This window comes from Nematolebias whitei, chromosome 16 (assembly GCF_014905685.2).
Source record: "Nematolebias whitei isolate Nwh7 chromosome 16, NemWhi1, whole genome shotgun sequence".
In the NCBI taxonomy this organism is placed as follows: Eukaryota; Metazoa; Chordata; class Actinopteri; order Cyprinodontiformes; family Rivulidae; genus Nematolebias; species Nematolebias whitei.
Window position 1 is genome coordinate 42349262 of NC_056513.1, and position 17945 is coordinate 42367206.

The 17945-nt window shown below is 47.5% G+C and overlaps 1 protein-coding gene across 1 annotated transcript in view; it reads left to right on the forward strand.

The window, feature by feature from the left end:
- Window positions 1-3295: 3295 nt before the first annotated feature.
- The window catches only part of gpr179 (G protein-coupled receptor 179), a 54139-nt gene continuing 39489 nt past the window's right edge, over window positions 3296-17945 (forward strand). Inside the window, exons 1-4 of the mRNA XM_037689912.1 lie at window positions 3296-3331; window positions 3430-3717; window positions 3766-3995; window positions 4966-5074. Coding sequence (XP_037545840.1) covers window positions 3296-3331; window positions 3430-3717; window positions 3766-3995; window positions 4966-5074 — 663 coding nt within the window. The remainder of the gene's footprint in view (window positions 3332-3429; window positions 3718-3765; window positions 3996-4965; window positions 5075-17945) is intronic.

Consider the following 17945-nt stretch of genomic DNA (forward strand, 5'->3'; position numbering starts at 1 on the left):
ATGGTTCCTTGTTGGACGGCCTCCCGGCCGCCCCCCTGAACGATGGTCCCATGGTGGACGGCCTCCCGGCCGCCCCCCTGAACGATGGTCCCGTGATGGACGGCCTCCCGGCCGTCCTCCTGAACAATGACTCCAGGGACGGTCTCTCGACCGTTCAAATCTTTTGTGTTTTTTCCTGCTTGTGTCTTGCCTTAGTTCTTTCAGTTCTTTGTGTTCTTCCTTGTGTTTCCTCTGGCCCTCCACCCTTGCAGTGCCGCCCTCCACCCACCCAAGTCCTTCGGGAGGGGGGTTTTTTGGGGGACGCCTGGAGGCGTCCTTGAGGGGGGGGTACTGTAAGGATGGTACCATTTGCTGTTTCTGTTTGTGTCTGTGTTTCCCTAGTGTTTCCTCGTCAGTTTAATTGTTGCCACCTTTGTCTCGTCACACCTGTTGTAATCACGTCTTGTCTTGTCCTTGTATATAAGCCTCCTGTTCTGTGTTGTTCCTTTGTCGGGTCGTATTCGTTGGGTCTTCATGTTTCCTGCGTCTTCTGAATTTTCCCTGAGCTTCCTGAGTCCTTGTGAGTTTCTCCCTGAGTCTTCTAGTCCATGTGTTTAGCTGCCACGTCAGCTTATTGTTTTGTTACCTTTTATTTCGTCATTAAAGTATTTAGTTTTTTATAATCTGCCGAGTTGAGTCCTGTCTGCACAACTGGGTTCGTTCCTGTCCACCTGATCCTGACAATAACGGGATAAACCCATCAGCGACAGCCTTAAAGGGCTATGCCTATACTCATAGAATCTGGGGTTACAGTACGTAACCAACGTTTCTTTTTCAGAAATAGATCTTGTTTATCTCTGAATGCTAGGAAACACCTTGTAACTGTTACTTTCCTTCCGGACATTGACTATGGTGGCATTATTTACATGAATACTCCTGCAAGCACCTTGCAGATGTTGGATGCTGTCTATCAAGGTGCTCTAAGATTCATAACTGGCTGTAACTATCGTACCCACCACTGCACCCAGTATTCACTGGTTAACTGTTCATCTTTAACTTCACGCAGACTCTCTCACTGGTACATTTTCATCTTTAAATCACTTCTTGGTCTGTTGCCTTCATACATCTCCTCCTACATGTCACATCATCAGTGCAACTACAGCGTGCACTCTCGGGACATTACCTGCAGCGTCCCCTCAGTGAGGACTAATAGCTTGTTTTTATTTCATTTTATATTACTACTTTTATTTACTTTACATTTTATATGCTTTTTATGACTGTTTATTGTTGTGTGTACCTCATCTGTGTGGTTTTTTTAAATAGGTCTCTCTTGAAAATCAGTCTTCGTGACTAAATGAGACTAACCTGTATACATAAAGACTGAATGAATGAATGAATAAAACACCACAAGTACGATAATAAACACATTAATCTCAAACACACCTAAAATTAAAGTACGAAAGACTGGAAACAGAACTAGCAAAATACATTGATCATGACGGTCACACAAGGTTTAAACTGTTTGACCCAAACAGTTATAACGCCGTCCCCTCTCAGCAAAATATAATTTTAGTTTAAAACTCTGGCATGAAAGGCAGTGGGTGACGTGTAGTCATTCAAGGAATACAAAGTCTTCAGTTTTTATTAGAGATACTGTCAGACAATACACAGTTTGTTTTGTAAAAGATTTTGAATCTTTAACTCAATAAAAATAGTCATTTACATTAATGGGTCAAGTCTAAAATGTTATGTATTTTACCTTACGTTCATTTAAACAGTCTGACACCGTGCACGTATCACATTGTATCCCCGTCATGGCTCACTGCAGCACCTTTGCTGCTCTGCAGTCAAGTTCTAAGGTGGAAGAGGGTTTGTGAGTTTGTGTATGTGATTGGGGGGTGTTTCTCAGAAGCCGGTTGCCATGGACACCAAACAAGGATTCACGTCTGCATCACGTCTGAGTCTCTCTTTCATCCATTTTTTTTAGTTCACAATTTTCTAACAGCATCTTTCCCTCACAGAGACTTTAGAGCACAGATCAAGTGTTTTGTTTTGGTTTGTTGTTGCACGCACACACCAACAGAATGCATGCAGGGAATTCCCCAAAGATGAAGATCAAATTCAAATCTCACTTTTTGTTTGCTTTGTTTGAACTCTGCTTTCCCTTTGAATGCTTGTTTATATTAGAGAGAACTATCACAGTAAAAGAGCATCTCCATCCACTCTCCTGTAGGAGGGATTAATCCATCCATCCATCCAGCAGGGTGATTCTTGATGGATGCTCAAATGCAGAAGAGCTTAGCCTAACGCTCATCTCTGGCTGACTGCATCATCCTCTTTTCGGCAAAGTCGTGCACACACACACACATACACACACACATACAACAGATGGACCACTCTCATCACCTTTTAGCACTGGTGAGCATCCCAGGCAATATGGATATGGAGAGAGTGAACTGAGGGAGGGGAGGAGGAAGTGAGTGGTAGGGAGGGGCTGGACAAGCATCACAAGTTGCTGTCAGATGAGGTGGAGACTCTTTAGAGCAACAGATGAGCAAAGAAGTGGAGAAAAATCGAAGGATTTATCTTTTTCCCTTTTCCTCTCTTTATCACAACTCATAGCCCCTTCTTCCTCTCACCTGGCTTGAAGGTCATTCTCTTTTAGTTTGAGGCTCTTTTCCTTTTTTTTGCCCTCTTCCGCTTCATTCTGCTTGTGCTTTTTTCTGGTAACTTTGAAACAACAGATCGGGAGTTAAATGGAGATACTGGATGGACAACACAGGGATGAAGCTGATGCTGCTGTTGCTGGTCATCGTGTTTTACCCCCATCTCCATCATCGAGGTTCGTTATTTTTGTGTGAGTGTTAGGCGCACGCATGCTCCGTGCTGCACACATGGAGCCGTGCGCTCTGAGTGGGTGCAAGAGCGCCACAGACGCTGCAGCATCCTCCTCCAGGACACCTGCTGCTGTTGCTGTGCCTCATTAATGTAAACATGGAGACATCCACGAAGACAGCTTGAACTTTCACCGTCATGCGAAGCTTTTAACTTCTCTCAGGAATTTGAAACCCGTCACAAAGAGCGGCCCTTTCAATCTTTTTCTACTTTCCTCCACACTGAGCCAGGATGAGTCGGGTTTGGCTTCTTCTTCTGCTCACACACCTCTTAAAAGCACAAGTGACTCAAAAGTTTTTAACTGGAGAAATTTTGAACAGCAGCGATACTTCAACCAACAGTTCAGGAACTACAGAACTCTTCCCCACAGAACCTCCTGAGGTTGCAGGAAAACCTTCAGAAGCTCCTACAGTGGTGGAGGATGACTGGTCACCAGCAGAGACCTTTTTGTATACCGGTAACACTTCCACTCTAAAACTGGCCCGTTGTTCCCGTCCGTATAGCACTCAAGGGCAGAATGGACCTCTACCAAACAACTTTTTTGCCCCCCTCCAGCCAGCTCTGAATGCACTGACCAACACTGCTAACTTTCTTAACATGGTCTTCCAGGCCAGTGACCTGCGAGAGAGTACCGTCCAGGAGGATATGGAATGGTACCATGCCCTAGTCCGTGCCCTTCTTGAGGCTGACATGGTCATTCAACGGGCTCTTATCACGTTTGATGCTGACCCAACTGCCCAGGTGCCACAACTGGTTCTTCACGCAACCCGTAACCCATCTGCTAAGCAGGAAACCATCGTCCTCCAGGACTTTTCAAAGGCCTGGGAGAGCCTTCACCCTCCAGCCCCAGCACCTGATGACAGCTGGTTCACAAGACTAAAATTCTCAGAGTCCAATCAGCAGACAGCCTCTCTGTCCAAGCGGGTGCTCCTCAATGACCTCAGCACCTTAGACACCCCCAAGTGGGGTCAGGGCGACAGCTATGTGACCGATCACAGCGGCGTGCGCTGGGCCAGCGCTCCATATCTGGACTGTAAGGATGGACGCTTTGTACCTGGCTGGGTGTTGACCCTGTCCATCTCCTTCTACGGACTCAAACCTGATCTGACGCCAGAGTTCAGGTCAGGACAAAAACACTCTTTACACGCCTCAAACACAAGCTGACAAGAATTTTGTTTTTTTGGAAACAAAATCTGTGGCGGTATTACTAATTGTAGTCCATTTATATTTTAGACAATTAAGACTTAAGTAATTGTTTTCATGTTGAAAGTTTTTTCTAAATGTTTCATCATTCAGTTTATCAAAACACTCAGCTCGTGTGGGTTTGCTGTCCTATGCCTTTTAGTATTTGTAACGTTTCAAAACATAATTTACTTTTATTTTCCAAATTTTTACCCGAATTACATTAAGATCTTATCAATTCCTTCACAAAGCATGCTCTCATAAGTCATCGTATTTGCTTTATTTTTGTCTTCTTTTGCTGCTTTTAACTTTTAAGTACTGTCTTGATAATCTTTGCTTTTAATTACTTCATTGCTCGTTTTAGTTTTTAGTTATTTTATTGCTAATTTTAGCCTTTTAGCTACATTTTGGCTCAGTTCAGCTTTTAGCTACATTCAGGTAATTTTAGTTTTTAATAAACACTTTTAACTATTTAACTATTATATTTTACAATAAACAACCCACCTGGTTCATTTCAGGACTTTATGGACTTGTGCTTGTGAGTGGACAGTTGTAGAAACTCCAAAGTTGTAATTTTCTTTGTCAGCCAGTCAAACTTCTTGTTAGTCTGACAATACTTTCATAGAGTGTTAACGCAGCCTGAAACTTTAAAACCAAAAAGCATTATTTGTATTTCACCTTCCACTTTGGCTCAGGGTGCTGTGAGCTTTCCTGCAAACCTCGAAAAGTTTGAAAAACCAAAATTATTAGATCAAAATCAGATATTTAACAAAGAATCATCTTTACATCATGGAGGATCTAGTGTGGATGTACCAGAGAAGATAACAGATTATTCAAATTAAAATGATTCTCTACTCTAATACAGAATGCTGACCATCCCCCATCCTTCATGTATGTGTCTTGTTTTAGAGGTGTTATACGTGTGGATGTCAACATTCAGGGCATCGACTTGAACCAGTGTGCGACAGGCGACAGCTGGTTTGCTGATACTCACCAGTGCAATCGCACCACCATGGAGGTAAACATAGTAAAAGGCCAGGGAGGAAACATCAACCATTTTATACATTTGTCTCTAGTTCAACACAAATCAACCTCCTCAGTTATATCAGAACTATCCATCCATCCATCCATCCATCCATCCATCCATTATCTTTACCCGTTTATTCCATTTTGGGTAACGGGGATCGCTGGTGCCCATGTCCAGCAATCACTGTGCGAGAGGTGGGGTACACCCTGGACAGGTCTCCAGTCCATCACAGGGCCACATAGAGACAAACGAGACAAACAACCATTCACTCTCTCACTCTCACCTAGGGACAATTTAGAGTTACCAATCAGCCTAACATGCATGTTTTTGGTCTGTGGGAGGAAACTGGAGTACCCGGAGAAAACCCACGCAGCACGGAGAGAACATGCAAATTCCACCCAGAAAGGCCCCTGGACCGGGGTTTGAACCAGGGACCTGCTCACTGAGAGGCAACAATTGTTCCACCGTGCTGCCCGATCATCATCTACAGTCACCCAAAGTTCATGACATATTTTGCTAACAGACAGGCAAACAAACACTCACACAGTGACAAAGTCTTGCCCGCCTGGTGACAAAAAGGTCAATAATGAACAGACATTCATAATTAGTCAAGACATTACAAAATTTGTTTATAAGAATAGGACAATCTCAGCTTTTCATAACTTATTAACTTCAGGTAAAATATGTTTGCATTTGGTGACTCGGTGAATTCTGACATGTTATTTACTCATGTACTTGTAAACTTCAACATGCTGTGTGGACGGTGCTGTTTCCAAGGTCGAAAGGACCTGCCTGATCTAATGCTGTAATTACTGCATCATCTAATATTTTTTTCAGGACTCGTGGACTCTTTTGTCAATGTCAACAAACAGCCTTTAGTGTGACGTTTTATCATGGCAAGCAGAGAAACACCATGTACCAGTGTGTGTTTGCATTATTACACGATATGGAGCCTAACGTTGCAGTTTAGGTTCCAAACCCTTTTTTTGAATATTTCTGTTACAAACACGTAAATGGAACAAAAAGGCCACAAGAAATAAGTAAAATAAATAAATAAACAAATAAAATTTTGTCACAATTCTTCGATGTTCAAATGACAGTCTTCTGTCAGCATGTGGCCATGGTGTCACCCACTACACTCAGACTTTTTTAGTTTGGCAAATCTCGAGGCTGCTACATACTTTGTGAGAAGTAATAGATCTGTTCTCGCTCTCGTGACTGTGAATTTTTTTTATTTTATTTTTTTGCGTGAACATGTTATACTCAAAAGGCTGCACCACAAAACTCCGGGTAAACCAGGAGGAGCCACAGTGGCACACGTCCCGCTCAAAAAGAAAAACCAAGACATCACAGTCGGCAGTGATGAATTTTTAATGTTCACTTGATGGTAGAGTTCAAGGAGGAATAGAAGAACGTAGAAGAGGAGGAGGAGGAAGATGGTATTTCTGTTGCTAATCAAGGAGAAGCACTAATTTGCAATTTTTTTCCACAAAGAGACCATCACCGTTTCCAAAAGACAGTGCACAATAACGAGCAAACAATGTGTCCGTGTACTGCCCAGCCACGGTGCACTTCCTCCTGGACTGCACAGCCATGAAGAGCCACATCTTTCTGCACTTTTCCTCTCTGTGAACAATAACTGTGTGATCACCTTTCACAAGTTGACTATTTTTATTTGATCTTCATGAGTTTTGCCAGAACAGTTGTAAAGATGGTTGTATTTTCTTTTTTTCTTTTTTTTTCTGAGTGCTACGATGTCGGACAGGACAAGGGAGAAAAATAAAAAGATTGTATTTTCTAACAGCCTCGGCCATCTGCTCCTCAGTAGAACAAGTGAAATGAGAGCATTGGACTGCAGCTCCTTTTCTGCATAAACACATCAGCAAAGTTCTGACCAATCACACAATAGTTGGCACATACCCCTGCGTGAAATGTTTTTGCCAGGAGCTGTGCACAGAATGAGTTCTCGGGGGTCATGCGACAACAAAACTACAGTATGTAATTTCTGTTCTACAACCACATTGACGAGAACAGATTTCTTGATGCCTCATCATGTCAAGTGTCAGCCTGACGGTTGGTCTTATGTTCTCCTAATCTTTAAGTAAAGTCCAAACCAAACTCACAACAGCAACCTAAACATCAATTTCTTCCTGATTCACGCTTGAGGAATAGATGATAATGTTATTGTTGGGTCACTGATGTAACTTTCATTATTATGGCATAATAATGGATGTACATATGCAACGATTAAAGTTTCTTCCTGTTATGGAATTTACTGACATGATGTTCAACAGACTAATGCTCCTGGAAATCCCTTTATATTTACTGGAGGATTAGATACAAAAAGAGTCAATGTGAAGTTATTTATTCATTGCACCAGATAAATATGAATGCTAAGTACATATGTTAATGTAAAATGTGGGTATAAATATGATATTCCTTTTCTTTAACTGTGCTGCCTAAACCTAACCAAGTAAATCTTGATGCATGCTCAATAATCCAGGTAGATAAATCTAACATGAATGAGTCAGGTACTTTGGACGGGTTACCGTCCTGACCTGGCTTAACATTGTTAGACTAACAAAATACTGTAACGAGTCTGTATGGATCGGCACAACACCTGACTCAGGACAATATTAAAATAAAAGGTTTTATTTTATTAAAGGCGTTCGTCTGAAGGATCTGAGCCTCAGTTCTGGTCCAATCTATGAAGACAGACAGGTTAGTGACTGCAAAAAGGTTCTGGGAGCTGAGAGGTGGTGTGCACGTCACTAACCTTCTGTGGCAGGAGCAGAGCTGAGACAGAGAACGTTGGAGGGCTGGGCAGGAAACAGAATCCAGGGACGTAGCAGGGGTCGAGAGCCAGGAGCTGTGTGAACAGGCAAAAGGATGATCCGTAGTCGTGGTCGAAGAGGAGAGCGAGGTTGTACCATGTAGGCCGAGAGCGTGGTATCCAGACAGGGGCAAAGTCAAAACGAGGAATCAAGAGGGAAGCTGTGGTCAAAAACGAAGAAACTAGGAACGAACGAATGCTGGATAATTTACTGGCTGTGAGGCTTTCAATAATCTGGCACTGAGGAGAGTGAGAGTGGAGCTTAAGTAGTGAGCTGAACAGGTGTGGCAGGTGAGTGGTGATTGCTGAGAGAGAGTGACAGGAGCAGAAAATGGGTGATAGGCAGTGCAGGACCAAACAGGATGAAATAAACAGAAACTGAGGCAGGAAAAAACGTGAATGATCTTAAAACAGGGGCTGTGATATGAAGAGCAGAGGCTTAGGCAGATGGGGGGGCAGCGGGGGCCGCTGAGCGTGACAAATACACTTTTAATTGTTATGCTGTTTAAAATTAATAATACAAATCCTCTTTGCATCAACTGTTTGCATCAGCAGGATGTTGGTCTTGAACTCAATTCAAAATGTTCTGGGTTCTGGAACATGTGCACTAGTACTGAGACGACAGCTGTCTGAGTAAATGACTTCAAAAGAAAACAAACAAACAAACAAACCTCTGACTGTAAGAGACATCCAGAGCAGTCGTCATTAATGCTGAACAGAACTGGGACCATGATTACTTTAGCATGATCAGATTTTAAACTGTCTCTTCTGTATACCAACATATTTTTATGTGTATTACTTTAATACTAACTATGAGTTTTAGTTACATTCACTATTAGTGCTAGTAGTACTAGTGTTTTTAAATCCTGTCATGTGTTCGTTATTTTTTTCTTTTTTATCTACTACTCGTGCTTTTATCCATTCACAGTTATTCATCGGTTTGTTGCCCCACCCATGTCATCATCATCTTCCCTTTCCCTGACAGTCAAACCAAACCCTCTCATCTGAGCTTTCTAACTGAAGACGACTGGAGTTAGTGGCTGGATTAATGGATTATAGCCATAATCCAGCATACTGACACACTTCTCCCTTTTGCAATACATTCATAGAGATCTGAAATACAAGGGACATGCATTCCCCCAAATCCTCTGACCTTCATGACACCCTTTGTTCCACTCTGACTCACCGGTCTTATCTATCCATCATCCATCTATCCATCCATTTTATTTAACCGTATTACATTTTCTGGTCACAGGAGAGCCTATCTCCAGGGGTCACTGTGCAAGAGCCAAGGTACACCTTGGACAGGTTGCAAGTCCATCACAGGGCCACTAGCGAAAACCCAAGTGTGTATGGGGAAAACATGCAAACATTATTCATAAAGGCCCCAAGCTGGGTGGCAATCCTGCGACCTTCACCTTGTGAGAAGGCAGGGAGGGAGGCTTTCAATGAAGACAACCCTATGATTGAAGAAATTAGTCTTGTGGGCAAATTCAGTATAAGGCAGTCGTGAGCTCCATGTTGTGGGATTGATATTGATGATGCAGCATAGAGCAAACTCCAGTTCTTGATTTAACTTTTGTGGGGGGAAGCCAAGAGCCAACTTTAGTAAGCCAGGGTCAGACCACTTTTTCATATAAAAGCACAACAATATGGAACTTGTTGCCCCCATGTCAAAGCTATACCTGAACTGAGAAAGTTTGTTCCCATGACTAAATCTTGGCTAAAGAAAAATCAAAGATGTGATCATTTTTAATACTCAGATTTAATGGATGTGAAGTCTTTGTTGGAGTGCATGTATTAGTGAGTTAGTATTATATTTACAATTTTTAATATATTAGCTGAATATGTGAGGATGGGGAGGTACTGAGGATGTGAAAAGATATTTAAATAAATTTGGAGGTGCCAATAACTCTCAGTCAGGTCATCTGGACAGTTTCTTTTTTATAGAGACGTTTCACCCTCTATCCGGAGGGCTTCATCAGTCTGAGGAGTTCCAGTAAACTGTTTCCCCAGTGGCTGCCTGCCCAGGAGAAGTTGACGGGGGACAGGACGGCCCCCAGAAACCATCTTAGCTCCAGAAAACTGGTTGGTCCACTTAAGGAGTTTACTCATGGGGAAACTAACAGTTTACTGGAACTCCTCAGACTGATGAAGCCCTCTGGATAGAGGGTGAAACAGCTCTATAAAAAAGAAACTGGCCAGATGACCTGACTGACAATTATTGGATTTGACACCTGGATGATTGAGCATGAACTTTGTTAAATTCGGAGGTTGCAAGGTTGTTTGTGAAAATGTAGGGAGGAAAACACTTTGTATTTTTATTATATCTAGATTTTTAAATTGTTCGTATTTTAATGTACGTATAGTTTTATGTGAATTTTGAGGTTGCAAGGTTGATTACATGAATATGTAGGCAGGAATATGTATATATTCTTACTGTATTTTGATTGATAAATTGTATGTTTTTTTTTAATGCGTAGAAATGCCCAACCAGGGACTGGAGTTGCAAATTAGCTGTAGCTATATACTCTTTGTGCAACACATCAGCCACAGACTTGTTCTGCTCTATGTTTGTGTGCATTGTCCCTGTCAAATAAACTATGGAAAAAAAATGAGCGCCAAGATCCCTGCCTTCAGCCACTGCCCATAGTACTGGAGGGTGTGCTCCAATTATAGGGGCATCACTCTCCTTATCCTGCCTGCTAAGATCTATTCAGGAGTACTGGAGAAGTGAGTCAGATCATTGGTTGAACCTCAGATCCAGGAGGAACAATGTGGGTTCCGTCCTGGCCGTGGAACACTGGATCAGCTCTTTACCCACTGAACCAGAAACCCTCCACCCCCTGGCTGCACAGAGAAATTCTGTTCATAAAAGTTATGAACAGAATCGGTGACAGCGGGCAGCCCTGGCAGATATCAACGCCCACCCTGAAGGCGTCCGACTTACTACCGGCAATGTGAATTAAACACTTGCACCGCTTGTATAGGGACCGAATAGCCAGTAGCAATGGGCCCCCAATCCCATACTCACAGAGCATTCCCCCACACTGTACATCAAGAAACACAGTTGAATGCCTTCTCCAAGTCCACAAAACACATGTAGACTGGATGGGCAAACTCCCATGATCCTCGAGGGACCCTAATGAGGGCTCAGGATTCCATCTCTGCTTTTTGCAGATGTGGTCCTGTTGGCATCATCATGCCGTGATCTCGAGCTCTCGTTGGAGTGGTTTGCAGCCGAGTGTGAATTACGGCTGGGATGAGAATCAGCACCTCCAAATCTGAGGCCATGGTCCTCAGTTGGAAAAGGGTGGATTGCTCTCTTTGGGTTGAGAGTGAGGCCCTGCCTCAAGTGGAGGAGTTCAAGTATCCCAGGGTTTTGTTCATGAGTGAGGAAAGAACGGAGCGTGAGATTGACAGACGGATTGGTGCAGTGTCTGAAGTATTGCAGACTCTGTGCATGTCTGTTGTGATGAAGATGGAGCTGAGCCGTATGGCAAAGCTCTCTGTTTACCAGTCGGTTTACGTTCCTAACCTCACCTATGGCCACAAACTTTGGGTAGTGACCAAAAGAATGAGATTGCAGATATAAGCAGTTGAAATGAGTTTCCTCCGCAGGGTAGCTGGACTCTTTCTTAGAGATAGGGTGAGAAGTATAGCCGTCCAGGAGGGACTCTGAGTAGAACCACTGCTCCTCCATATTGAGAGGAGCCAGTGGCATCTGGTAAGTATGCCTGCTGGGCGCCTCCCTAGGGAGGTGCTTCAGGCATGTCCAACTGGGAGGAGACCCCAGGGAAGATTCAGGACACACTGCAGAGACTACGGTTGTTTTCACACCTGATAGTCCGGTAGACTAGGTTCGGTTGGGGACCAATATGCATGACATTTTGTTTACATTTGAGCTGGTGTGTTTGCATTCACAGTGCACTGTGTGGTCGAGCCAACCTGTTTGAACCAACTTGTTCCCCCACTTGCCTGTGGTGGCACTGCACCAATAACTACTGAAAGAAACATCCTGATGCATGCTCAATTATCCAGGTAGAAAAAAAGAAAAAAGTTAAATCTGGTCCTCTGGACATTCAAAAAACAAAACAAAACAAAAAAAAAGTAGAAACATTTCGTCTTTCATCCGAAAGACTTCCTCAGTCTGAGGTGCTGTATTCAGCTCAGTCTTATAAATAGCACCTTCTGTAAGGATGGTACCATTTGACGGCCCGGTTTGTGTCTGAGTTCCCTAGTGTTTTCTCTTTAGTTCAATTGGTGCCACCCTTGTCTCGTCACAGCTGTTTGTAATCACGTCTCGTCTTGTCCCTGTATATAAGTCATCTGTTCAGTCTTGTTCTTTGTCGCGTCATCTTCGTTGGGTCCCTGTGTCTTCTGAGTCTTCTGAGTTTCCTGAATCCCTCTGAGCTTCCTGTGCCTTCATCCCATTTTGTAAGTTGTGCTGCCTCGTCAGCCTGTTATTTTTGTATTTTATTATTTATCATTAAATTTTTATTTTTTACTTCTGCCGAGTTGAATCCCTGTTCCGCACTACTGGGTTCGCCCTGACCTGAAAACCCTGACATTACGACGCGACCATTCCAGAACCCAGCGGGCAGGGTTCTCTCTCGGCAAACTCACCTTTTTTCTTTTTCCCTCCACGAGCCATGATGGACGAGCTCCACTCCGTCCCTGTCCTTCTGCCGTCCCGCTGCCGCTGTAGAGGCGGAAAGCGGCTCTGGAGGCAGTCCGCGGCGACTGGCCCGGTCACGTCGGCTGAGCAGATTTTTAGAGCTAGTTCCGGTGTTTCTGTGGGAACGGGATCCGCTGCCTCACCTCCCAGGGTTCCGGTGGGGGCGAGATCCAATGTTCCGCGGGAGCTCCGGTCCACTCCTGTTCAGTTCGGCGAGTCTGGTCCACTTGACACCGTAGGGGCGGATTCTGTCGCCTCACCTTCCAGGTTCCTGGTGAGGGCGGAATCCGGCCTCTCACCGCCATGCCGCGGCTGCCCGACCCAGCCAGACCGTACCTCCCGAGTTTAATCCCAGTGACTCTGTGGGGGCGTGTTCCGCCGCCCCACCTCCTGGGTTTCCAGTGGGGGCGGTACCCATCACCACACCTCCACATGGAGATATTCCATTCATATTTTCATTTTCATCCCAAGAAATATCTCAAGTAAACAGTACTTTGCTGAGTTTATTCAGTGCAGCTAGGGATAACCCAGCTTCCGCCGACGTCGTACTCTCTTTGATGGAGGATTTTTTATTGTCTGTGCCTGGTCTTGCTCACCTACCAGAATACAATCAGTTTCTGACTCAGATAAGGACTTTAAAGGCCCCTTTAGTCACCGCTATATCTGAACCCAGGTCAGCTCCTCACTTTTCCTGTTCTGAGGTGGATTCCACGCTGCACGCAGCCCCTGAGGTGATTCGTCACTTCTCCTGTTCCGAGGGGGTCCCGGCAGACGCTCCTCATCTCTCCTGTTCCGAGGGGGTCCCGGCAGACGCTCCTCACCTCTCCTGTTCCGAGGGGGTCCCGGCCGACGCTCCTCAGCTCTCCTGTTCCGAGGGGGTTCCGGCAGATGCTCCTCATCTCTCCTGTTCCGAGAGGGTCCCGGCAGACGCTCCTCAGCTCTCCTGTTCTGAGGGGTTCCAGATGGACTACGCATCCGTTCCTGCCGCTGCCGCAGAGGGCTCCATTCCTGCCGCCACCGCAGAGGGCTCCGTTCCTGCCGCCGCCGCAGAAGAGTCCGTTCCTGCCGCAGAAGAGTCCATTCCTGCCACAGAAGAGTCCGTTCCTGCCGCAGAAGAGTCCGTTCTCGTTCCTGCAGCAGAAGTTCCTGTTCCTGCCGCAGAAGTTCCTGTTCCTGCCGCAGAAGTTCCTGTTCCTGCCGCAGAAGTTCCTGCCACAGCAGAAGAGTCAGTTCCTGCCGCCGCCGCAGCAGAAGAGTCAGTTCCTGCCGCCGCCGCAGCAGAAGAGTCAGTTCCTGCCGCTGCCGCAGCAGAAGAGTCAGTTCCTGCCGCCGCCGCAGCAGAAGAGTCAGTTCCTGCCGCCGCAGCAGAAGAGTCAGTTCCTGCTCCCGTTGCAGAGCCACAGGCCTCTCCGTCGTCTGATGCAGAGCCACAGGCCTCTCCATCGTCTGCTGCAGAGCCACAGGCCTCTCCGTCGTCTGCTGCAGAGCCACAGGCCTCTCCGTCGTCTGCTGCAGAGCCACAGGCCTCTCCGTCATCTGCTGCAGAGCCACAGGCCTCTCCGTCATCTGCTGCAGAGCCACAGGCCTCTCCGTCGTCTGCTACAGAGCCACAGGCCTCTCTGTCATCTGCTGCAGAGCCACAGGCCTCTCCGTCGTCTGCTGCAGAGCCCAAGGCCTCTACGTCGTCTGCTGCAGAGCCACAGGTCTCCATGACAGCAGCAGCAACTCCCCTGGCCTCCTTGACAGCAGCAGCAACTCCCCAGACCTCCTTGTCAACTGCTGCACTCTCCAAGTCTCCAGAGGGGCCGGCGCTCTCCAAGTCTCCAGAGGGGCCGGCGCTCTCCAAGTCTCCAGAGGGGTCGACGCTCTCCAAGTCTCCAGAGGGGCCGACGCTCTCCACTACCACAGAGGATTCGCCTCCATGGTCCTCCATGTCGGCTGCTGCAGCTCCCCAGGACTCTATGACGCATGCTGCATCTCCCCAGGACTCTATGACGCATTTTGCGTCCTCCAAGGTTTCTTCGCCGCCAGCTGCGCCCTCCAAGGTTTCTTCGCCGCCAGATGCGGCCTCCAAGGGTTCTTCGCCGCCAGATGCGGCCTCCAAGGTCTCTTCGCCGCCAGATGCGGCCTCCAAGTCATCATCGCCGCCAGATGCGGCCTCCAAGTCGTCATCGCTGCCTGCCGCTGCCTCCAAGTCGTCATCGCCGCCTGCCGCGGCCTCCAAGTTGTCATCGCCGCCTGCCGCAGCCTCCCTGGTCCTATGTGATGGACGGCCTTCCGGCCGCCCCCCAGAACGTGGCTCCCGTGATGGACGGTCTCCCGGCCGCCCCCCTGACCTGGCCCGGCTTGATGGACGGTCTCCCGGCCACCCCACTGACCTGGCCCGGCTTGATGGATGGCCTCCCGGCCGCCCGCCGGAACAATGACTCTAGGGACGGTCTCTTGACCGTTCAGATCTTTTGTGTTTTCCTGCTTGTGTTTTGCCTTAGTTTTTGTCAGGTCTTTGGTTTCTTCCTTGTGTTTCCTCGGGCCCTCCACCCTTGCAGTGCCGCCCTCCACCCGCCCAAGTCCTTCGGGAGGGAGGTTTTTTGGGGACGCCTGGGAGCGTCTTTGAGGGGGGGGGGGGGGGGGGTACTGTAAGGATGGTACCATTTGACGGCCCGGTTTGTGTCTGTGTTCCCTAGTGTTTTCTCTTTAGTTCAATTGGTGCCACCCTTGTCTCGTCACAGCTGTTTGTAATCACGCCTCGTCTTGTCCCTGTATATAAGTCGTCTGTTCAGTCTTGTTCTTTGTCGCGTCGTCTTCGTTGGGTCCCTGTGTCTTCTGAGTCTTCTGAGTTTCCTGAATCCCTCTGAGCTTCCCGTGCCTTCATCCCGTTTTGTAAGTTGTGCTGCCTCGTCAGCCTGTTATTTTTGTATTTTATTATTTATCATTAAATTTCTATTTTTTTACTTCTGCCGAGTTGAGTCCCTGTTCCGCACTACTGGGTTTGCCCTGAACTGAAAACCCTGACACCTTCTCAGAGTGGATCAACCAGTTTTGCTGCTGACAACCAAAACCAGCTGCTCACATGATCAAGAAGGACCATCAGCCTAACAATGGATCATTAGCACCCTGATGGCTGTTTACTATTCACAGGGGGTTGAGTGATACTAGCGATAACAGCATTGCTTTTTTTAGCTCAGTTTAAGTGTAAAAACATTGTGAAGTGTTTCAATGAACTTATCATCATCGCTCAATTTTATTTTTTATTTTTATTTTTATTTTTTTAAAGAAAGAGAAGAAAGAAGAAAAATAAATAAATAAATAAAAGAGAAATAGATAAAACGAGAGACCACCACGACAAAACAACATGCACAGCACAATGCCACCCACAATATCACCATGAAACATTCGACATGGCACAAGGAATCATCTAGCTTCTACCACTACCCAACCTAGCGTGCATCTGTCAAAGCACCTGAATCCAAACACCCGTGCAAGCACGCCCGCCACCACCAGATTTCTCCAAAAGAATATCCAATAGTGGATGTGGGGGCCCACAGACCCGCCCCCCAGGACACAATGGCAACACAGGGAGGACCGGAGTCATAGACACACAGTAGCCCCCAGGCCCGGAGCCCCAGGAGTCTCCCAACAGGGAGAACCGTGCACACACACACACACACACACACACACACCCTCCCCCAGAGAGGAGCAGAGGAAAGAACCGGGTGACCCCAGCAACCACAATGCAGAGCCTCCAGGAAGCTGCAGCGACGAGCCCACAGGTCCGGCCGGCAACCCATGCCCCCCCCAAGTAGATCCAGCCATGGACACCGAGCCCCAAGCCCTGAGGCCATACCACCCCCCAGCAGAGCCCCAACAGAGCCAGGGCACCCAGGCCCCGCCAGGCAGCAACCAGGGTGGACCGACGTACACCCCACCACCCAGCCCAGACTCCGAGAGCCACCAATGCACCGGCGGCAAGGGGGCCCCCCGCCAAAGGGGGGCACGACCAGGGGGAGTGGGCCCCACACCAAACGCGGGGCCCAAATTGATCCAAGAGAGGGGGGACCACCAAAAACCCAACCTGAGCAACAAACAGGCACACACAGATAGCCCGACAGAATCTCTGTCGGGCCGACCGCATGCACCATCTACCTGACAGCGACCACAGGCCGGCCCCAGCCCAAGGGGCAGAGCAGCAGGGAGCTGCAGCCGAGGAGGGCCGGCTTTCACATCAAGAGTTCTGCACCATAGGCCCGGAGACGCCCCAGGACGCCACCTACGCACCCCCACACACACACAGCACCCCCACCGCAAATGCCACACAGGAAGACCAGCCAGTGCCCTGATGAGGCGAAGCCATGCCCCCAACCGTCGCCCTACACCACCAATGACTACACGTACACTACCATAGCCGACCCACCGCCGAAAGCCGGCAGCCACCCCGGTCAAAGTGCCGGCCATCGCAACCAGGAACCTAGATTAAAAGAATCGGAACAGCCCAGGAGGAACCGAAGCACCGGCCCCATCACCAACCGCCCCCAAGGCCCAAAGCCCACCCACAGCCCAGACCCCAATGATGCGCCCTCCCCCATCCCCGACCCCAGTGTCACACGGAGAAAGGAGGTGTTTGTGAAAAAATAAATAAAAATCTATATATGCATAAATAAATTATGAACAGACCCACTTCCTCCTCCTCCAACTCGAATATGGTGTTGATGCATGTTGTTATACAGTGCGTTTAAAATATACAGTGCGTTTAAAATGGGGGGATGAGGTGGCGACCGGCACAGACCCACCTCTTGCCCAGAGAGCAGGCGGTGCCCGTTCACCCCTCATCTCCGCCCAGAACCCTAAATGTGTACATGCTACATATGAGAGTGGGCACAGGTCCGGGAGGTGGAAATTATTGTACATCCCACCACCTAAGTGCGACCATGTGCCCACTCCAGATCCTATATATGCATGTGTTTTGAGAGTGTTATAAGTGAGTGTCTAGGTTGTATATTAAAATTAGGGCCCAGGACCCCACCAGCCACGGTGATGGATGATTCTCCCCATAGCTCAGTAGTGCACCTGAACCCCAAAACCCTGTTTGAGTGGTGGTGTGGTGGAGTGGGCGGAGGATGACGTCGGGATGGGGAGGTGAACTGAGGTGGCAATGCCCCCCACAGGGGACCAGCTCCCCCACTGACTCCAATAGGCACCCCCATTCTCCGAGATCCACCAGGGGAGAGAGGCTCTAACAGAGATACCTAGGAGGAGGTGGCAGCCGCACCACCAGGGATCAAGGCCACGGACCGGCACATAGCCCCCGAGGACCAACTAGAACCAGGGCCAGCAACCCAGACCCATCCCGAAAC